We start from the raw sequence: 24,608 nt of genomic DNA, 5'->3' as shown, positions 1-24,608 counted from the left end.
TTATGTGACGTACATCTTCTTAAATAATTTTCTCACCTGTAGTTTGATATTTATAAACCATATACGTAAAAGAATGGTTTTGTCTGATTATTGTGTTTTGTTCAATGTTGATATATGTGTATCGCGTCAGATAATGATTATGTAGCCAATATCTGTTTATTATGAAACCATATAATGATGTGTGGAAGATTGGAGTCTCTCTCTCTCTCTCTCTCTCTCTCTCTCTCTCTCTCTCTCTCTCATACACACACACATATACACACACACACACACACACACACACACACCCTCACAACACACACCCTCACACACACAATTGTGCCACTTTGTCCTTTTTTTAAAACATGTAAGATTTTACACTTCCTAATTTTCGCCCGCCCTTCATTACAATAAGAACGACTTATTTCGTCGCATTTAGGTTTGAAATATACTTTCAACAGTGCTCTAACACAATAGTAAGATTTTATATATTACACATTTTTTTTTCAAATTGTCCAAATAATCTTTTTCTCGGGTTTGTGATATTCTTCATATTTCTCGTAAAGTCCTATGCTGATAAAGGAGACTTGAAAATACTTTCTCACTCCTTACATCTTTTTAGTTGATGGTTTTGCTTTGGGACAATATACTTACACTGACTCTGAATTAACAAAGACTTCACATGTGAATAAAACCTTTTAATACTTTAGAGTTAGATACAGTAAAGCCAAACAATTGATCAAACAGCATTACAGAGCTTTTTCGTCACTCTTGGATTTTTGAAGCCAAGGAGGCCACTAAGAAAACTCCAAGTTGATCGAAAGAAAGACAATATCTAGGCGGGAATGACCACTAGCCCATAATTCAATAAATATCGTAATTGTCATAGATTTTACAAAAGACACACAAGTAAACTTACTACCAAGTGTTCATTCTGAATCGCGCTAATATTAAATAACTTAAAACGTGGCGGAAACCGAAGTTCACCAGCATTGTCCAAAGATTGTTCAAAAGGCACAAAACTGAAATAGCAGGACTATGTTTAAGAGTCGCTTTAGCAGTGTAAGGAATTGTAGCAGAGATTCTGTCAAATTTCGCATTACTTCAATTTGTTTGGCCAGTCTGTATTATCCGACTGAGCTAACGTAGCAACGAATGCACAGAGAAAATGACGACTGGTATCAATACTTGGTACGGAAAATAAAATAGTAGTTATTTCTGGATGAATAACTGTTTTACCGCTTGCCTTGCACCCGTGACAAATATCAAAGTTTTCACTCCACTTAACTGAATAAAAAATGAATAAAACATGAATTCAGCAAGAAACATGAATTGTCCTCTATATATTGTTGTTATCAAATGAATATACTTTCCTACCTTCTGTTCAATTAATTTTTTCGATATTCATCTCTTGGTATATATACGGTAAATGTGACCTGTAAAGAAATGGAGATTAGAAGACAGTAGCTTATTATTTCTGCGTTCAAATCTATAATTCAACGTTGATAAAATAACTATGTTCAAACCTTACATGAAAAATAAAAGCATATCAGTATCTTAAAGGATTAAAATCGTGTCCTTACTTAGTTATGACCATCTCTACGCATGGTCTGAGCTTCACTTTACAAAGACTGGCAGCAATGCTCACTTTAGGACCGCGTTCATGTCCTGTAGTTGAAATGAAACCATTCCATGATAAACGAAGCATTATCGTGAAAATATGCAAAGGAATATATTTTAGTCATGCAAAATGTTATATTTCTTTATATACTTTTATTTACATTATTCTCTATATGGTTGCCGATAATGACCATATATTGCTATGTCGCTGTGGAAAAGTGAGCAAATAAGAGATATATATATATATCTACCAGGGATAAAGAAACGCAAGATATCGAGTATAATGTTCGATATTTTAAAGTTAGAATGAACATTAATACATACAGAACAGACTGCAACGATTTGTACCTGGTAAGTAATTGAAGGGAATTTGAAAGAGAACACTGTAATCTGAAATCGAAATGGACTTATTGTGGGAGTTGGCTAGTCATTACCGGGTAAGTCCCCATTCGCTCTCGCCGCAGCCCTGATTCTCCTAGGCATGGACTTCAAGAGTGAGTTTAACCTCCTCATTGGGATGTTGGCCCATTCTTGCAAGAGGGTTGCTCTAAAATTGGCCAGAGTAACATGGGGAAGCTGGCGTCGTCGAACCTGTCTATCAAGCTGGTCCCACAAGTGCTCAATAGGGGATAGGTTGGGGCTGTATGGCGGCCAGTCCAGTGAGTGGATATTGTTGTTAGAGAGAAAGTCGCGACAGATCCTCGCTACATGGGCCGAGCATTATCCTGCTGGACTGTGAGGCTGTTTTGCTGCAATAATGGGACAACATGGGGTCGGATAATCTCATCTCTATACCAAGCGGCTATCACAACCAGTGGTGATTTACATCCATGTGAGATTCCTCCACACACAATAACCGATTCACCCCAAACCTATCCGTCTCTATTACGCAGCAGTCGACAAAACGTTCTCAACGATGTCGATATACACGACGTTGACCGTTTGCTCGAAACAGGGTGAACCGGAACTCATCAGTAAACAAGACGCGCCTCCACTGCCTCAATGGAAATATTCGGGGGCATGTGCCGCACCCGAGCCATACGACGCTGGCAATGAGCAGCGGTAAGGGGCAGACCTACAAACGGGTGACGTGCAAGCAAACCAACTTCCCGGAATCGTTTCCTTGCATGGATAAAACGGTTATGAGTTCTATCATATGAAGAGCAGATTCAGTGGCAGTATGGTGTCGATTACGCAAATGCGCAAGAAGATCAAACCTGTTCTGAAGTTGTGACGTCACGCGCGGACGTCTAGACCTAGGTCTGTCAGCAAACCCGCCCAATTCCCCTTAGACGTCTAACAAGACATTCTATATTGCAAATATGGACACCGAAATGTCTGGCAACCTGTGTTTGTCCTTGACCTTGCATACTCATCGGAACTTAATCGAAATGTTATAAATGTACATTTGTATGAGAATGTGAAGATGAATTATTCATATACACATACGGCTATACAATCGTTGATAAAACAGGAGACATATCAATTATTGATATTAAATTGGTACGAGATGATTGTTACGCTTTTATTATCCATCATTCAAAAACCACTCAGCAAAACGAATATTTTCAGATAAGAAAAAATATATCAATATGTATATCCCGGGTAGAATTGTAACTATGTACCTAACAGACCCCGTGCTCACCAATCAACACTTAAGTTAAGATACTCCTGTTAAAGGAAATAATCACTAGAGATATAATTATAAGAATATTAGAACATATTACATATGTTTCCTTTTACAATAAACGTATGTCCATGATGACTTTAACAGACGTTTATATGATAAAGTGATAAATGTACAATGTAGTACCAATATATCAATTTCTTCGTTATATTTCGTTATAGTGACATTGGCGTCAGGTGGTGAAGAATGGACATTGCTGTTTAAAGGAGTTACTGGTGGTAAGTGCATTTTACACGACAAGCGTGAATTTACTTATGGCCAATAGTACATTACAGGGAGATTATTCACACTGTAGTGATTCGTTTTACACAATGGACAGAACATCGACACAAAAATTTTAAAAAGAATGTTTCGGTGATCAGCTGATCTGACAAAACTTCAAATAAATTTTGAATAGTAAAGTTTCATGTGTAAAACATGTCTCTAGTGCACCATTTTATGTAAAGGAATTGTCATTTTCTGATGTTATAGAAAAAAGTAGTTTATTTAGCACATTGTACACCTGTGACGTAGAGAGAATGTCAGGGGTCATTCGTTACACGAAAACGAAGCATGCGTGTTTACCAACATGTAAAATAGCTTGAAAATTGCAGGGATGATTTAGATAAGAATTGTAATATGAACAGATACAGTAAGTGAACATGTCAATAATTGTTAGATATATGGTTCTTAATTATAAATGAAGCAAATTCTGATGCTGCTGAAATTGAAACAAAATCATTCATGCTTAGTGCTACTGCTTTGATAGGTGTTACATCACACAAGACGTAAACACATCAGAAAAGTCACAATTGACTTTCGAGATAAGGAAATACTTACATGACGATATGAATACTTGACAGATGTTTACAACATCGTCTTCTGAAATATATATTTCTCAGTAATATTGTCTGCTTTAAAACTTTAAACACTTTTGCTGATATTAGCACAAATAATTCAGATCCAATGTATGCTTTGTTGCGTTAAGGATTTCCCACTGTAAATGAGATAGGAGAATAGATTACACACTTCTAGAAAGTAGAAGTCAGGATTACTCGCTAAACTTTTGGTATACCTGTACAATGTATATCAATTAATTTCCTTCATGATAATAGTAAACTTAATGCATAGAAACCAGACAAACAGTATAGTTTATATTGTTTAATGCTTTATTGAACAACACCGATGGGATTAATTCTAATGAGAAAACGGTTAATTATAGAAAAAATAACATTTAGAAATAATTGAAAAATTCCAAAAATGGGTAGTTTTGATCAGGGCTAGTGAGAATAAATGATTCATTAGCCCCTGGGCTTGTTGAACATTTTCAGAATTAAACACCCTTGTTTATATTCAATGGAAAGGAGTAAAACAAGTAGTATTTAGTCTCAGAAGTGTGATACTATCAAAGAAAACTATTTGCATCTAAGGACACAAGAAAGAATCTACATATTTAAATATTTTTATTTTATAGATAAAATACTTAAGTACAGCTATATCGTCCATTACATAGATATGAGCTTTATTTTTTATTTATTTTTTATCGATTATGGTTTTATTTGTGCTTTTCTGTCTCGTTTTGTCTACAGGATCGAAAAATATTTATGATCTATTCATGGGAAATGCAACATTCAATAGTTTTGTGAAGGAAGCGCAGTACCTCAATAATTCCTTCCCAGATCATTACAAGTCGGATATCATCAACTACTGGAACGACATGAACATAACGAAGGTAGGAACATTATGCAACCACGATACTCCAGTGGTTACGATCACTTTCGCTCTCTGCACCCCTGGAACATGTCATGACACAATCGAAGGCACAAGCGAAGTAAATAGATTGGTTCTAGGGGGAAAAACCTAATCGATCACAGACTGATTAGATCCTTTTGGAAACTTCAACTTCAACTTCAAAGTCATTACAATATATTACTGTTATTCGACTTAGCGATTCGTTTGGTGTACATCAAATTATCAAACAAGTCTCTTCGTCTTATCCACAAGGTGTCTCACATCGAACCTTCGATTTTGCCAAGACACGTTCAGAGTGCAGAGAACGAAAGTGATTTTTACCTCTGGAGTATCCAGAATACTGTCATACTGTTACTATAAATAGATACATTCGTAGTATCTCGAATTACTGACGAGGTATTTGTAAGATCAATAATGAAGAAAAGAGCATCGATGAATCAGGCAGCTCCTCATTTCACCAAGTCTTGTTCTGGCCCAGTAACACACAACAAAATTTAGCACTAATTGGTGAAAATCTGTAAAATATTAACTATTTGATATAATATACATTTTTAGAGTGGTATGCTTAATATCTAATCACTATAAGTGCTTATCCGTCACGGCTTCTGATCATAGATCGAAATCATGAGATTATACAGTGTTAAGTGATAACCAAGCAATGATATGAGGTGGGCAAGTAAGTTTACATCAGTTAGCTAAAGATTGTGTGGGTTGGTGAGGGAAAATATCATTGATGTTCACTTTTGTCCATTGTTACGACATAGGTAAATAATCAAAATTGTAATTAAGAAAAAAAATAAATGTTTTACTTGGTTAATGGCTACGTCCAGCTGGTTTTCTTTAAGTTTAATATAAGGTATCATTACCCATATCGGCAATGACATCGAGTACCAAATGAGTCGACAGAATTAGATAGAATCAACTAGAACTATTGGTCAAGCAACCTGTGATATATTGATCTATTGTATGTCATAACATAATATTTTGGGTGAAGGATTTTATATCTATTTATAGGTGAAAGTCGGCGTTTACATTGGACAGGTACAGAAAGCGTTCTTTGAATTTAATGCGCTGGGATGTGATAAGTCTGAATGGTTTGCCAGGTCCAAACTCACCAATTCTTCCTACACCGATCTTTTGGACACAAATACAAGAATCAACTTCTTTTCAATGGAAGGGTAAATCCTCTTCAGTGATCAATTTACGATTTATTCTCATGAGTTCTTTTTTAGCTTGATTGCTAAAAATGACTAGTCCCACAATGAAAATTTTGATTATTACCAGAGAAAATTCGTTTAGTGCAGCACTCGGGTATCGTATGTAGACTGGTCACTGTATGTTAAATGTACTCAATAACTTTATATTTTGAATATTAAGCGTTGCTACCTACTTTCTGTTAAAACTCGTCTATTTCAAATACATCATCTTCTTGTTTTTTAATTGTATGTATTGTGGCATGACACACATAAGATGTTTTCGTGAATTATACATGCAGTTGTTGAAAAATTCATAGTCAACTCAACAAATGTATAGCAATACCTGAAATAGACATTTTCTGACGGCAGCATACAACAGTTAAATCTCTAATGTAATAGTCACTTTGCAAAATATCTCCGGAAATCCTTTTTATCTCGTTTTCATATTATGTCTACCACTAATGGAAACAAGAAATATTTCATCATCAACGCGATATTTATTACAATCTTGCATTCTACATACATGATCTATCTAGATTTCTGTACTCGCCATTGTCTCCGATGCTTACAATACAAAATTACACGCTCACGTTAGAACTATGTCTGTGACACCAGCTAGTAGACTTTAGAAATTAGGCTTCCAATTTAACATTGATCAGAGTACAGTTACGAAAGACGAGTATTTTATCGATGAGGTATTGTTTCAGGCACAAAGGGAGACGGGGACATAGCCTTCATATCCGACGATTTTTCATCAATTCCTTTTACAGAGGATGTTCGGAAGACGTAGGATGGTTTTTAGTGTATGATTTGGGAAGTCGAGGTGTTTGTGCCTGGGAAGTGGATTATGTTCCTGAAACACCGGCAATACTTTTCATTCCGCGATCACAGGCTGCAGTTTTTTCTAACGGTACTTGAGAAGATAACACCCATCAAGATTGTACTGTAACGATATTAGATACTTCTGTTCATATCTCAATACCGCACACATTAATATATCATAAAGACAAACAGCACACGGCAATATATCATAAAGACAAACAGCACACGGCAATATATCATAAAGACAAACTGCACACGGCAATATATCATAAAGACAAACAGCACACGGCAATATATCATAAAGACAAACTGCACACAGCAATATATCATAAAGACAAACAGCACACGGCAATATATCATAAAGACAAACTGCACACGGCAATATATCATAAAGACAATCTTCATATTTTATCACAAAGATAACCTCTACACGTCACTACATTACAATGATAAACTTACACATCACTACATTACAATGATAAACATACACGTCATTACATCACAATGATAAAGTGTACACGTCACTACATTACAATGATAAACATACACGTCACCACATTACAATGATCAACTTACATGTCACTACATTACAATGATAAACCTACACGTCATTACATCACAACGATAAAGTGTACACGTCACTACATTACAACGATAAACTTTTACGTCACTACATTATAATGATAAACTTACACGTCACTACATTACAATGATAAACTTACACGTCATTACATCACAACGATAAACTTACACGTCACTACATTACAATGATAAACTTACACGTCACCACATTACAATGATAAACTTACACGTCACTACATTACAATGATAAACTTAAACGTCACCACATTACAATGATAAACTTACATGTCACTACATTACAATGATAAACGTACACATCACCACATTACAATGATAAACATACACGTCATTACATCACAATGATAAAGTGTACACGTCACCACATTACAATGATCAACTTACATGTCACTACATTACAATGATAAACATACACGTCATTACATCACAATGATAAAGTGTACACGTCACTACATTACAATGATAACCATACACGTCACCACATTACAATGATAAACATACACGTCATTACATCACAATGATAAAGTGTACACGTCACTACATTACAATGATAAACATACACGTCACTACATTACAATGATAAACTTACACGTCATTACATCACAATGATAAAGTGTACACGTCACTACATTACAATGATAAACTTACACGTCACTACATTACAATGATAACCTTACACGTCACCACATTACAACGATAAACTTACACATCACTACATTACAACGATAAACTTACACGTCACTACATTACAACGATAAACTTACACGTCACCACATTACAACGATAAACTTACACATCACTACATTACAATGATAAACTTACACGTCACTACATTACAATAATAAACTTACACGTCACTACATTACAATGATAAACTTACACGTCACTACATTACAATGATAAACTTACACGTCACCACATTACAATGATAAAGTGTACACGTCATTACATCACAATGATAAAGTGTACACGTCACTACATTACAATGATAAACTTACACATTACTACATTACAATGATAAACTTACACACCATTACATTACAATGATAAACATACACGTCACTACATTATAATGATTAACTTACACATCACTACATTACAATGATTAACTTACACGTCACTACATTACAATGATAAAGTGTACACGTCACTACATTACAATGATAAACTTACACATCACTACATTACAATGATAAACTTACACGTCACCACATTACAATGATATACTTACACGTTACTACATTACAGTGATAATCTAGTCGTGCTATTACATAACAATGATTATTTCTATGAGTTCGTTCCTTATTATATTAGAAATATTTGTCAGACATTTCAAAGAGAAAGGTCCATGGTATGAACTGATTAACGTAATTCAGGAAGATGACGAGAAGGGACCGTAGTATCCGAGCAAAACCTTGATCATCTGATACTAAACAAGTGTTAGAAATGATACACCTTCCTTCAGATTACTTTCTATACTTCTAAATGCATTTTGACATTTCTTTTCAGAAAGAGGAAACCTCAGAGCAGATTTCATGACCATATCAGCACAATGTAAGTCTTACGTCACAATGACTTGACAAATAATTTACATACTAATTAGAAAAAAATATCAAGAATATACCAACATGGCAACATAATCATAATTCAAACTCAATTTCCATAAAACTAGGACAAAATATGAACAAAAAAAAAAAAGGATTAGGCGAAGGCTCCCGAAAAAGTACAAGGCAAATAAGACCAGATGTTCCGGAAGAGTAAGCGTCTTCTGATTCATCGACGACACCCGCATTGTAAGCATTGGTCAATTCAAGTAGGTAATGTCTTGTTCTCACATGAGAACCAATGAGCATCAAATACGTTCGGCATGCTTTTGCGTTTCCTTACAACCTATTATCGATTTTAGACACACAACTTACCTTTTGTCGTGGTCAGTATTTCATCATCTTTCACGTGCTTGTTTAATATTAGAAATTATGGTGACGTGATTTTATTTGTGCAGAAAAACGGTTTCGTGGCTTTCACCATGACTCTTACCTATTAGACAGAAGGAGAAGTCTGAGATTCCAAATGAAACGGGAAAATAAAAAAGCTTTCGCTTCTTAATTTGAGAAAGCAATCTGGATACTCTTTATAGACTACACATGTAGAGTATAAACTATCAAGGGAATTTCTCTTATCCCTTTAGAAACACAATACACGCATTCTATACAATAATGTGTTCGAACAGGTCAGTGATACTGTTTCAAAAGGACGTTTAATGCCAAAACATTATCATGAATATATGCTAATTGCAGTTGGGTCCAATTCTCTGTATATACAATACATCTTGCCGGCTTCGAACTTCGTCAATGAAGAAAAGACAACTACCACGTCTTCAACAGATCCAGAGACCCTCGATGAAAAAGTCGAAGCAATTAAGAAAGAACTGACAGTGGTCAAAAAGGCGACTTCCGGTATGTTGTTTTAATGAATCAATTTGGTCGATATTCATGAGCTTGTTTCCCATAAAAAGATGTTGACAGATGAGAGATGATCGTACAACACAGGGTCACTTGAGATACAGGTTGAAACCAGATATAATTATTAATGGGGAAGTTTAGGGTCGCCAGTAGGTGTCTTATTTCCGTGTATGATATGTGTGTTCGAAAGTCCGAAAGTTATCAACTTGACGTTACTTACATGTTACCTGAATTTCTGGCAATGTGCAACACAATAGTTGGCTTAGCAGACGGTTCGTTACAGTTATGTGTTTTCTTTATGTCTATCAAGTAATTACACTGTATTATCGGAAGAACTGCCTTTCAACTTTTATACGAAAACCATTCATCCTTTCATGTTTCAGCTTATAAACGAACGAAAGTCAGTGCGCATGATAACCGGTCCAGTTCCAAGACCATCGGTACCATCGCAGTTCTGATAATAGTAACAGAATTGCTTCTTATTGTTCTCCCGGATGTAGTGGCGATGTGTCGAGCGATCAACAGAATGGTATGACTTGTTATTGCTGTTGATGGTAGATGTTGTAGGTGATGTGTCGATTGACGTAAAAAGTGTGATGATGCATTATTGTTGATGATGGTCAGATACAGGAACTTAAGGAGTCGAGAGATGTACAAACTGTAATAATGTGTTATTGTTGATGATGGTCAGAGACAGGATCGTAATGTATCGATTGATGTACAAAGCGTGATGATGTTTTCTTAAATGCAGGTCGCCTCAGGTTACGCAACCGGTTTGAGGTGTTGGAACCTATATACCGCATGATGAAACACAATGTATATCGAACGACAATTCTATTTGGAGCTTGTATTTTGTATAATTGTATACTGGATTCCTGAGAGTATGCTATTTTCATATCATAAAACCAGTCGTTGTTCCGATTGGCTGAACATACAGTATTCCCCGGAGAACGAGTCCTACTAAGTGTTTTCAACTGAGTAAAGTGAGAAATAATTCATGGACGACTTCATCGATTGCTGGAAATTGCATTTTCATTTTTAATGTTACGTTTTTATATGTCTGTGTGTGTGTATTTTAATCCGCACATTTAGTGTATTATTGAATACATATGTATATGGTTTGTATTATCGTCGAGGTCTAAAATTATGTTCTGATGAATAAGTTGTCTAAAACACCAATAAGACTATTTCATATGCTGGGGTGTAGGATAGGTATAATCCAGCCGACAGGTCACAAAATGTAAAACCAGCAACTTTGCTGATGGTTTTACCAAAATTTGTATCCTCTCATACACTCTGATACATGAAAGAGTATTTTTCTCTCATTTCACACTTCAAAGTACTGAAAAAAAAAGCTTCAGACGTTGACAATGAACTAGAAAGGACGCCATATTACACGAAAATCATTTTTTTTAAATTGCAATTAGTCGAGAAGTTGACATAGAATAGAAAGTCTTTGTACCTAGATTTTGCATTGTTTGTCCTAGAAAATTAAAAAAAAAAAACAAAACAAAACAAAATACAGTCTCTGCAAATATCTATTTGTACACGAAAGTACAAATTGTATCATGCGATCATTTCTACGCCCGTGTCTGTATTGCACTAGTTGGGTGTGTAAAACAAGAACAGCGAACATGGGTGTACTGGATTGCCCTTGGCTGACCGTCAATACACAGGTAGAAACGTACAGGTACATGAAATATAAATAGAAAATCAATCCTTATATTGGAAGTATGTAGCCAATCGAAAACATAACACAATATTGTCTATCTTATTGGTCGATATTCACCAAGAAAACCTAATACGTTACCTAGATACATGTACAGTCATATAATAAAATGGTAACCGATTGCGACACAAACCACATGTGGGGTGACTAAAATCAATGAATTTACAAACCAATGTTAACCAGAACAGAAAAAAATCTGGATTAACAATTATTCAAGGCACTGTTCAAACTTTTATTTCCATTTTTCCGTACTTTCTACAGATTTCTTTTTTATCTCTTTCCATGTAAGTGTTACCTATGATAAAATTTTTAAAAAACCCAATAGTAATTCCATAACATATCTCTCTAGAAATCCTTCACAGATGGAATGGATCACAACAATATATTGTTTTATTAACAGGTTTATTAAGAAATACAATGTAATTGTGTACGTAAAGCATCTCTTACGAATGACCAGATCTTGCTTTGATAATAAATTCTATAACAATAGTACTTCCAGACACAGTTATAAAACTTCCACAAGTAAAAGCCATTTTTCCTCAGTCATCCAGATTGGTACTTACTCTGTACTGTAGTTCAACTATACAATCCTACAATAAAAGAAAATAATTTTCTCCATTTATCAAGTGCTGTTATCAGAAGTTTTCAATTTACACTATCTCAACAATATTCATATAATAAGGAGGTTATGTCATGCATTCATTTCACATTGTTTTATTATTATTTCTTTTTTTTGTCTAGTTCTATCCATCAAACAAAACATGAACTTCTCAAGTATCCATACTTTACTTAATGATCAAACTTTACTAAGCGCAACAAAAGTCATTTTTACCATACTGTCAAATTCTACATTGTAGATATTAGGGAACAATGCCATTGAAATTCATTAATAAACATAAGATCTCACAAGAGTTTCTGTTTGATATATAATGGTTTTAAATCAAACTTTAAAAAAATCTGATTTAGGAGAGTGGCTTTGGAGAGTTTCAAATGGAAAAAAATTATGATTTTTTAATTACATGATCAATTATTCCATATTGAACTCCATTGTTATATCACAATGCAATCAGTAAGTGCCTGATGTCATTTCATGATCTGAATTTGACAATACAATATTTTTGAAAATTTCTCATTTGTAATATGTAAAAATATCACAGAGGTATACAGTATTCTCAACATACGCACCTGTCCTTGGTAATATTCTTCTCTTATATTTTGAAGTTTGTTATCCGTTGTCATCAAAGTTGTGTCTGAATTGTGTGTTAAGAAAATGTCAACCTAAAAGAAAATGTTTATAGATTATCAAATCTTTTTAATTCTTAGTGGCAGTATGTGATATTCAATGTACCATTGCTGCTCAACAATTCTCATACACCATTAGGTATTATTATATATACATGCATCATTATTCACTTTTTGGAGATATTAGTTTTATATGTCACACCATGCACTGACTTTCATTCAAAATGTCACTTTTTATGTATTTGTAACAAACACTGGCAACAAATATTCTTCCAAGTGCAATTCAATCATAAATTACGCAACAAAAAGATATTGTGAAAGTTGTTGATCTACACAAATAAAGATAGAGATAAAGCAAAAACCAGAACTATCGACCTGGAGATAATACCACAGCAGAGGCAAAGAGTATGTACAACAAATGTATTAGTTACAGTTACAGTAACTGAGTTGTCTGGTCAGGAAGTCAGACAGATTGCCATTTTCTGGTGGCAGGTAGGGAGGAGGGAGAGGGGTATAATTAGGATAGTAATTTTTTTACTGGTACGTGTAGTTGTTTTGCAAAAGTTAATCACTGCCAATTTGTAGTGATGCCGAATGATTTATTGATGATGGTCATGAAAGACAGCTGGAGAACAGTATTTGTGAGATATTTACAGGGGCTCTACTTACATTACAGTGTGTTGTTAGATAAAGTTTCTTCCTTATAAAGCTGATCAGGTTTCCAATTGTGGCTTTGCCAGTCACTCTCAGAAAATTTTTTGCTAAAGTAAGCTGAAAACAGAAAGAAAGTTAATGATCAATACATAATGAATGGCATTTATTCTTTCTAACAGCAAGACCAGTTACACAATAAAAAGAAAACAATACAAAGAAAATGAGATCCGAAGTCCGAACGAAAATCTTCTAGAAGTGTTGGTAGTTTCTGGAGATTCCTAATGGTATACAGAATTCAGTTCCATAACAGTAATCAAAGGTAACATTTAAAAATTTGATGGAGCAGTAGCTAAAATCCTTATATAAGAAGATAAAGAACATTTAAGGAAAATTCAGAAATAATTATTTACCTGATCACCAAACTCGTCCAGATCCCTGTCAACAACACCAAAGACAAATTCATACATATAGTTATACATTGGAGGTACTGATATTCAAACAGTTTACCTATATTTCTAATACAAAATCAAATGTGAAGGAAATGATTACCTAAAAGAACAAGAGGCCCAAGGGGCCTTAACGGTCACCTGAGGAATATATATCAATAATCTTGGGATTTTAAATGTAACAACACTTGTGCAGGACCAAGTGTTAAACATTTGCACATGACCCACCCTATGGTTCTTGAGAGAAAGTCCATAATGTCTTAGCCAAACAGAGGCCAGGGTGGTCATCTTGGATTTTGAATCTTTATTAAGACACTTGCCAGGACCTTGTGTAGAACATTCGTATCAAGTTTCCCCTTTTCCCCCCTCCTGGGGCCCCTATTGGGGCCACGCTCTTTTTCTTCGCAAACTTGAAGCAGCTTCCCATGGGGATGCTTTGTGTCAAGTTTGGTCAAAATCCATCCAATGGTTCTTGAGAAGTAGTCATTTAATGAAGGTTTTTACATATGGCCCCTTTTACATCCTTTATGGGCCCCAAAGGGGACATAATCACTTTTTTCAACATAATTTCATATGTCCTTCACTACGGGATGCTGTCTACCAAATTGGTCAAAGTTGAATTTTCGACCATTTTGAGCGCCCCCTAGTTGGGCCGTTTTTGACCCGGTTTTTTTTTTCATTCACAAACTTTGTAGACCTTGCTATAAGGACCCTATATATTAAATATGAATTTAATCTGACTCTTGGTTCATGAGAAGAGGATTTTTAAAGATTTACCTAATTTAACCCCCTTTTCCCCCCTCCTGCGGCCCCTATTTGGACCACACCCTTTTTCTTCGCAAACTTGAAGCAGCTTCCCATGGGGATGCTTTGTGCCAAGTTTGGTCAAAATCCATCCAATTGTTCTTGAGAAGAAGTCATTTAAAGAAGGTTTTTACATATGGCCCCTTTTACACCGCTTAAGGGCCCCAAAGGGGACATAATCACTTTTTTCAACATAATTTCATATGTCCTTCACTTTGGGATGCTTTCTACCAAATTTGGTTGAAATTGGTCAAAGTTGAAATTTTGACCCTTTTGAGCGCCACCTAGTGGGGCCGTTTTTGTCCCGATTTTTTTCTTCATTCCCAAACTTTGTAGACCCTAAATATCAAATATGAATTTGATCTGACTGTTGGTTCATGAGAAGAAGATTTTTAAAGATTTACCTAATTTTCCCCCTTTTTCCCCCTCCTGGGGCCCCTATTGGGGCCATGCCTTTTTTCTTCGCAAACTTGAAGCGGCTTCCCATGGGGATGCTTTGTGCCAAGTTTGGTCAAAATCCATTTAGTGGTTCTTGAGAAGAAGTCGAATATGTGAAAAGTTAACAGTACACGACGCACGATGACAGACAAATCATGATGGCAATAGGTCACCATGAGCCTACGGCTCAGGCGACCTACAAAATGATGAAATAGTTTTGCTTAACAAAGTTTAGAGCTTTCAACAAAATATTCACAAGACTGACAACAATATCCTGAATTTTTCATAATGTACTGTTTGCACAGAAATTGACCTACCAATAATAGTTTTTCTTTTAGAAATAAAACAATACAGAATTCAATCGTATTTTGTTTTCTGTGCAGTGGAACTACATCAGTTCTATTTTCACATACAATGAATTCATTACAGTGTGTACCTTACAAAAGGAAGATCAATCTAGTTAACGTACAATAGGTCAGTGGTATTGTCACTACAACATATCATTTTATAGTACAGGATGTAATAAATCAGAAAATGTGAATAAAAAAAATCATATAATCCTTAGTTATATGATGTTCATTATTAACAGTGCAGTTAACAATTGACCCTGTTTATAAAACAAATCATGTTGATGTTGTTCATCAATAATCAATATACAGATATCAACTTATCAAAGCCAGTATTGCCTGCAAGAGGCTTCTACATTTTAAATGGACTAAATGCTATGATAGTAGAACTATCCAGATAAATAATAACATTAAACAACATTTTTACTTATCAAATTTCACATTCTGTTTCCAGAACATCACAAGATACAACTTATCATTTACAACTGACTTTTTAAGAAACAGCAGTGGAAAAAATAACCTACCAATACTCAATATATAGACAGCCAATATAAGCATCCTCAATTTTATCAAAAATAATATCATGTTAAAATTGGTCACTAGATATTCAAAAGTCAGAGAGAAAAGAAAAGGTGTTTCCAGGTCAGAGAGTCTTGTTTTAGATTTAAAATTCTGAATTTGTATGAAAAGATGCTACATCCTTGTAGGTCTCTAACATAATTCCTTCATAAAGATGGTTAAGGTTAAGTATTTTATACTAACCCAGTGGGATCTTGGCGCCCACCATTTGAGGATCTGTTTTCAGTTCTTGAAGATTTGTTTATTTATTTTTGCTGTTGTTGCAGGTGTTGTAAATGCTCATGAACTGGTCTTCATTGAATGTACTCAATGATGGCAAAAGATATTTTTATAGGGATATAGTGATAAAATGAACACCCTTTATTAAGTTGTATACTTATTAAATTCAAAATGGATGATGATGGTGATGATGATGATGAAATGATGCCCATGTACAAGAGCACAACAAGTATAATAAAAGTTCTTAAAAACTTTTTTTTTTTTGTTTTTTTAAATTTTAAAGTTTATTCTATTACATTTATGTTTTTGTAACACTCAAATATTAGGAACTGTTGACATTTTTAATAAATCAATTCTTCTGTTACTTCTCATGTGTCAACCCATATGCCATTAACTCAATTCATTGCATGGTTTAGTATACATACCCTAAACAGTGTATTTATCAATGTTTACTTAATTTAGAAAATCTGAAACTTGAAAATGACTGATCATGTAGGTAAGATATAGCCATAAAACAATTACTTGCTGTTCAAATCCAAGATGGAGAGCTATTGGCTATTTTGTTTTTCAGATCATTTTAACTATGGGACAATGTTTAACTAGGTACCAAGAGGAAGCTAAATATGAAATTTGAGAAGGATCCTGTCACAGCGATAACAAACTACTGTATTACTGTCGACATCCAAGATGATTGCCTGTGGGCCACCTTGATTTCAAATCAGTCCTAAAAATGTACAATGCACAACTAGGGACCAAGGGAAAGCAATACCTATGAAATATCAGAAGGATCCATCCAGTACTTCCTCAGAATAGCGGCAACAAGATTTTACACTCAAAATCCAGGATGGCTGCCTGTCAGCCATCTTGATTTCGGATCAGTCCAAAAAAAAAAGGTAAAATGCACAACTAGGGACCAAGGGGAAGCTCCATATGAAATTTGACAAAGATCCATCCACTACTTTCTCAGAAATTGCAGTAACAAACATTTACTTTCAAAAAAAAGATGGCCAACAAGCGGCCATCTTGAATTTGGATCAGTCCAAAAAGGTACAATGCACAACTAGGGACCAAAGGGAACCTGCATATGAAATTTGAGAAAGATCTATCCAGTACTTTCCCAGAAATAGTGATAACAAACTTTTATTTTCAAACTCCAAGATGGCCGCCTGTCGGCCATGTTGAATTCGAATCAGTCCAAAAAAGGTACAATGCACAACTAGGGACCAGGGGGAATCTGCATATGAAATTTGATAAAGATATATCCAGTACTTTCCCAGAAATAGCGGTAACAAACTTTTACTTTCAAACTCCAAGATGGCTGTCTGTCGGCCATCACAAGTCCAAAAAAGGTACAATGCACAACTAGGGACCAGGGGGAACCTGCATATGAAATTTGATAAAGATATATCCAGTACTTTCCCAGAAATAGCGGTAACAAACTTTTACTTTCAAACTCCAAGATGGCCGTCTGTCGGCCATCTTGAATTGGAATCAGTCCAAAAAAGGTACAATGCACAACAAGGGACCAGGGGGAACCTGCATACGAATTTTGAGAAAGATATATCCAGTGCTTTCCCAAAAATAGCAGTAACAAACTTTTACTTTCAAACTCCAAGATGGCCATCTGTCAGCCATCTTGAATTGGAATCAGTTAAAAAAAGGTACCATGCACAACTAGGGACCAAGGGGAACCTGCATGTGAAATTTGAGAAAGATCCATACAGCACTTTTCCAGAAATAGCGGTAACAAGAATTGTTTACGGACAGACGGACCACGGACGCAGGGCGATTTGAATAACCCACCATCTTAAAAATTTAAAGCAATAAATAACCTTTCTTTCCATACCCAACAAAAAAACAGTTACTGTGTGTAAATATGATTATTTGAGAAATAACACAAGATATTTACCCAATGTATTCAAGGAAGAGTGACACACTGTGTGACTTAAAGTTTCCTAGGTTACGTTGTTTGTGAGACTCTGTCCTCTTTGGGGGTTTCACAGGCATTGGAGGTATGGAGTTAGGGGGTGGTGTCCGTGGAGGTGGTGGGGGCAGGGTCAGCTTAGGTGTTATTTGCACTAGAAACGAGAAACAAAGTCACTCTAAACAAAACCAGAAACAATGAACTTGGAAAACAATGTTTAAGAATCTCAACGAAACATCTTGTGATATGGCAAATATGTGATTTTGAGGAGAAGACAATGACATTAGAATAATCTTTGATAATGAAACATAAAATTTCTCAACGAGAACAAGAAAAAAATAACATATTGCTATGGATTTTATTTCTGAAATTCCATTTAAAATTGAATGGACTACTTCAGTAATATATCAATTCCTGGGGATGACAAACTTCTATGAAAAGTGGTCTTTGGAGAATATGCATCTTAACATTACAGGTAAAATATAGTGGTGTTTAAATTAATCATTTGTCCTCGTTGCCCGTTCCTATTGACAGATGGTTCCCTCATGGGCTAAATATTTCAGTGACAAAAACTTTCATTTTATCTTATCAACTCTCGAGTTACTATTTAATACCATATCAACAAGAAAACCTTTATCTTATTATTTGAAAAAGATATCTGCACTAATACATTATCTAAAACATAAAAACACAATATCATTAATGTAATATTATCAAGATTTCCAAAAAAATTAAAATCCTTTCCTAACAGGGATAAAGGTTTACCAAATGATGATAAACTTACCTCCTGTTGCTTTTTCGTGCTCTTCATAGAATACTTTCTCTCTCCGTTGTTCCTCTGAAAAAACAACAGTAGTAAAATTTGAACAGAAATCTTCCTTACGGATATGTGATACCTAGAACTCTAGCTATTAGTTTATATGATATAACTATCACTCAAGTACAATCACACTAACATTGCATAAAACCTGTGACAGGACTGGACTAGATATAGACTCTATATACAGTTAAAAAGAATCACCTTCATAACATACTGACACAAACCACCGTACTCACCGAGCTTTCCACTACTTTATTATATCAATAATCAAAGGATCAAAAAGTCTCAGAAAAAGTCTTAAAAACAATAATTCCTCCTTTTACAAAGCCTTTCATTTATTAAGTATTTTTGTGAATTGTATTGTATGTCTTGAAATTAAGTGTCATGCAATCCAATGTATATAAAACAAGACAAAAAGTCAGAAAGTTCAAAATGATGGATAAATGTCAAATTTGAATAAGAGCAAAATCTTGCTGAAATACAATATTGGTATATAATGCACAGTAGGTAGAAGATCATATACAGAGAAATTACAGAATTTATAGAATCACAGTTGTAACCAGTCATTTACCTTCAGCAATGTGTGGTAATAGTCTGTACACAATATCTTGAATTGTACTGTCATTTCTGAAAATTGAACATTATTTTGAACCTTAAAACTACAATGAATTTAATGAATGAAATGAATTAAAGAAAATTGTATACATTTATTAAAAAAACAACACAGTTTTGAAGTATTTTGATTTCATCTTGAAAAGTTGAACTTGGATAAGAAGTCAATATAATCAAAACAAAACGAAACATTTAAAAACAACATTTTCAGTGATCAATCTACATTTTATTTTCACAAGCCCTTTTCAAGTTTATTACTAAAGACAATGAGTCCCATAAAGTAAAATATAAATATTTTCTGAAATTTGATGAGTCCCATTAGAATTCTATGAGTACAGGACTCGCATGTAGATTCATCAGAGACTGCATTTGGATACCCTTTCGAACAGTAACAACTGGCTTATAGGGCCTGTATCGCTCATCTGGCTTTGCCTGGCTGAAATTATTTCATCAAAACTAAAGGAAAAGAATTCTAAATATAAAACACACAATGTACAACATGTCTATTTTCCTATTGGGCCCCAACCATCTGTTGCTAGGGAGACAGCCAACAAATTTATGCTTCAGACCAAATTGAGACAAAATCCAATCATTCCTAAAAGTGATGTTACTGGTATTGACAATGTATAGTAATTGTAAAAAAAACCTTTTTTTTTTAATAAAATGCATGTAACATGATCACTGAAGCATGAAAAATACTTCAGGATTGACAGTCAGTAAAAAGCAATGCCTCACCAAATACCTAGGGTAATCAATGTGACAACATATTCCTCAGGTTAAGTGCCCATAATTATAAACCAGTACATGTGATGTCATTACTGTTATTTCAGACATTTTAAAGCCTCCCAATCAAAACACAGAATTATCATAATTTCTATAGCACGCTTCTACAACCAAACCACAAGAAGTTGTAAATGTGTTTAGAGTTGTTGTAGTGGTAACATATTGAGCAAAACAAATTAAATCTAAAACTGAATTAATGACTGAAGTTTATCCTGAAATGAGCCCAGGCGGCCAACACATTACATGTCAGAATTTTTCGTAGGGTTATTTTCATGCGAGTATTTCAAAACACCATTTCAAAAATTATGATGAGTCAATACTAAGAGAAATTGTGATTCTTCAAAATTTGAGCGAATCCCACCAGAAAAACATGTGTCCAGAACTCAAATATCGGAGTCCCAAAAATCACTGGATGCTCATTTTACTCAAGTTAGATGGATGTCTAATTAAAGGGAAATAAAACATTAGATATTGGTATAAATATGATAAGATTAAATGTTGACTGTATTCATTATTTACAGCCTTTAATGTGCCAAGGATCTTTAGATTAATTAGACACAAAGTTTGTTTAGTTTTGTAATAACTTTTTGCCAATCTGAAGACTTCGGCATAATAAGATTGTGATACAGGTGCTAATGTTATGTTGACATTGAAACAATCTGTCCTTCCCTCGAACCAACAATGTAAATATATCAGTGAAAGTATGACTTACCTTATAAGGTAATGAAGCAGTGATACCTGGTAAAGGACTTACCTTATATGGACAAAAGGATCTGTGGGGTGTATAGCTGCGTCACATGTTGGACAGTTCAGGTGTCGTTCCGTGTGTCGTACAATACAAGTCTTACAAACTGGAAAGCATATTTGATTTAAATATTCTACAAGCAGTTGGTTTAGTTTTCCAGTAATTTAGAACTTTTTGTTGGCAATCCTCCAATTTTGAAATAATGCACCCAAATGTTACCAAGTTCTATGAAATCAAGAAAATTTACAGTATACACAAATCTAATTAAAAAGTTCTTGGAAACATAATCCTATTACAAGTACTTCTACCAAATATATAAACGTATATGAAATAAAACATGTAATGAAACTAGTTCTTTTTTTTTTTGGATGATAAAGGCAAATCTCGATGGATTTAGTTTAATGACAATTTATTATTTTCATTTTGATCAAACTATCAATAACAGATGAACAGTTGCTTGAAGAAAGCCTAACATAAAATTATTCACATTTTCTCAAATACAGCTTTAAACAGATAACATTTCTGCTTTTAGGAAAGTTTTTTCTGAAAACTGAAGTACACCTTTTTCTGTTTTACACTACCTCTATATCTTAATTACCCAGAATAATTAACAGACAATAACTTACATGAATGCATGCATTCTGTGATAGTTGATGCTTCATATAGATACCCTCCACATAGACCACATGTAATATAAGGATTAATATCACGAATCTGTACATTTATTGGTTCTTTACGTCGACTTGGGCTTTCAGGCAAAAGTGACAGCTGGAAATCAGAACAAAATGCATTAAATTCCACTGCCACAAAAGAAGTTTTTATCAAAGTTTATAAAAATCTTAATTTCTAGCTTGCTTCAGAAGAAGTTTTTTTTTTCAAATATGCTTGTATGCCAGAACTTATAAACATTATATATATATAAAATAACAATTTGTTCAGAAATGTACATGTTTTATTTAATATCAATCCATGTCACGGTTGTGAGAACAATGATTTCAATGTAGAATATACCAAAGACTGTTTCATACCTGGTCCCGTAAAGAAGCAACTTTTGATACAGGCAATGGCTCTTGTGAGTTCGGGGACGTGGACAGTGAATTATCTCCTGGTAAACTGGTGTCACTTATAGAATGGTCTTCAGCCTGTCACAACAGATAACAAGATACACCATGCCTTTTGAATTAAGGGACACTAATGATAATCTAAATTAAAGGATTTGAAATCTTCAGAGGTTTTAGGATGGTAAAGTCATTGACCTAGCAAGTCACTGCTATTTCTGTTACATCTTCTTACACTGCATGGAACATACAGAATGAGCAAGGGGTATGAGAGAGGTTATCCTACCTCCAGTTTGTTTAGTCTTGGGAATCCCACAAGAAAGAAATGTTTTAAAGAAGATCCCACAGCAATTGTTGTTCTGGTTATCTTATTTCTATGTAATTCAGAGGCAAAAGTCAGTTTTGATGACTGCTTATAGATTCTGAAAATTTTTCTAATTTAATCACTTTCATTTTGAAACATAAAGTAAGGTTATGCTTGTTGAAACACAGATACATGTTTTCTATGTACCAGTACAAATTATCAACAGTCTCTTGTTGACTCTTTGCTATATCAAACATGGATTCATTCATATACATTTTTCGTAATATGAAATGTGAATGTCACATTTTTATATTTACATTAATACAAACGCATATCAATATATATATTTATATATATATAGGTGGGCTGAATGCAAAAAAAAAAAAAAAAAAGAAGAAAATGAAATAAAAAAAAAGAAATAGCACTTGCTGTATTATCATTATTTTTCTTTTTTTTATTATAGAACAGTTTTGGACTCAATATCAAGAATGGGGCACTTGTACATCACTGGATCAATTCAGCATTTCTTTAGTTTGATAAAGTTTATGCTTGCTAGTGTAACAACTTCTTCAACATTGTACTCATTTAATTACTGTCACAGTTTACAAATCTTTGATTAGTTTGATCCATAGATATATCTTTTTAATACCTTTACTTTTGGAACCAGAAAGTCTTTAGAGTCTGTTCTATCTTTGCTGTTGTTATCGGGTAACATATTTTGGTCTTCTGGTGATACAGTTGGGGCAGCCTCGGACTCATCATGTACATAGTCTACTCCTGTCGATTCAGGATTGTTCCCTTCCATTCTTTCAGTTGAATCTTTTACATATCAAAGCAAGAGAGGTCAGCTGTAGTACTCAGCTGAATGGTGACAATCATATATATCAGAAACTCATATCACAAAAAATATTATTATTGTAATAAGGCTGTACAAATACATCTATTTATCCCCATGTTTGTCCTCAAGTTGGAAGTATTTTCATCAAAAAGGTGATTCAATTTATGTACTTCTGAATTGACAGATAGTGTTTTTTCATGTCACAGATGTCCTAATAAATCACTTCATACCATGTATCATGCTATGAATATAAAATAGACTAACTTATCTCTTGTTAATAACTTTTAATATGAAATTCTTCTTCCAGAAGGTCACCTAAATCATGTTCAGTACCATCGAAACTGATCATGAAGACAATAGCTATACTGAACTATCTGAAATATTCAAGATTGTACAGGACCTGTTAATGGTCACCAGTAACATAAAAGACTTGGAAAAGAATATTCTAAGTCCGTGGTAACATTACTTAACCTAACAATCCATTATCTTATATAATTAGGATCTAACTAGGGGCATGCCACAAGAACTTTTGATATCAAAATCAATATATACTGCGTGTGGATAATTAAATAACACGTATAGAAATCTCAACATTTGGCATGTAATCCCTTCATTGTGTCGTGTAAGCTCTACAAAAAGTTTATTGATTTCAAAATTTATTGTTACATGCCAGTCTGACTTATACTCGGTAACAATTATAAGTTACCTCAAAATTTACAGGAAAAAAACAATATCTAATGTCCTGCCCCGTATATATACAAGAACTTCCAACAAAGTTACAGTTACCCATTAAGTTCAGCTACTCATTCTCAATTTTATCAGCATTTCTGTTTGATACGCTATAATTATCAAATCCGATAATTTTTTAATAATCATAGGCCTACCAATATATATATCCAGACCTTGTTCTTTCCTCTCACCACCACCGGTATTTTTTTACTAATGAAAGTTATCTCCCCTCCCTTTACT

The 24,608-nt window shown here is 34.2% G+C and overlaps 2 protein-coding genes across 2 annotated transcripts; one reads left to right on the top strand and one right to left on the bottom strand.

Annotated features, from left to right (window-relative positions):
• Positions 1-2,515: 2,515 nt before the first annotated feature.
• Positions 2,516-10,632, top strand: LOC132561040 (uncharacterized). The gene is made up of 8 exons (XM_060225757.1): positions 2,516-2,661; positions 3,913-3,917; positions 4,855-4,997; positions 6,032-6,195; positions 6,984-7,123; positions 9,145-9,189; positions 9,933-10,091; positions 10,481-10,632. The coding sequence occupies exons 1-8, from the start codon at positions 2,516-2,518 to the stop codon at positions 10,630-10,632; spliced, it is 954 nt and encodes a 317-aa protein (XP_060081740.1).
• Positions 10,633-12,223: 1,591 nt separating this feature from the next.
• On the bottom strand, positions 12,224-24,591 carry LOC132561046 (polycomb group RING finger protein 3-like). The gene is made up of 12 exons (XM_060225763.1): positions 24,524-24,591; positions 23,451-23,620; positions 22,468-22,581; positions 22,066-22,207; positions 21,449-21,545; positions 19,871-19,926; positions 19,264-19,317; positions 18,465-18,633; positions 14,133-14,157; positions 13,738-13,839; positions 13,012-13,104; positions 12,224-12,416 (listed from the first exon to the last, which is right to left on the bottom strand). The coding sequence occupies exons 2-12, from the start codon at positions 23,604-23,606 to the stop codon at positions 12,366-12,368; spliced, it is 1,059 nt and encodes a 352-aa protein (XP_060081746.1). The 5' UTR covers positions 23,607-23,620; positions 24,524-24,591; the 3' UTR covers positions 12,224-12,365.
• Between the last annotated feature and the right edge of the window lie 17 nt (positions 24,592-24,608).

This window comes from Ylistrum balloti, unplaced genomic scaffold (genome assembly GCF_031769215.1).
Source record: "Ylistrum balloti isolate Yb309-2 unplaced genomic scaffold, AGI_CSIRO_Ybal_v1 Utg371142, whole genome shotgun sequence".
Classification (NCBI taxonomy): Eukaryota; Metazoa; Mollusca; class Bivalvia; order Pectinida; family Pectinidae; genus Ylistrum; species Ylistrum balloti.
This window is presented reverse-complemented; position numbering and strand designations above follow the sequence as displayed.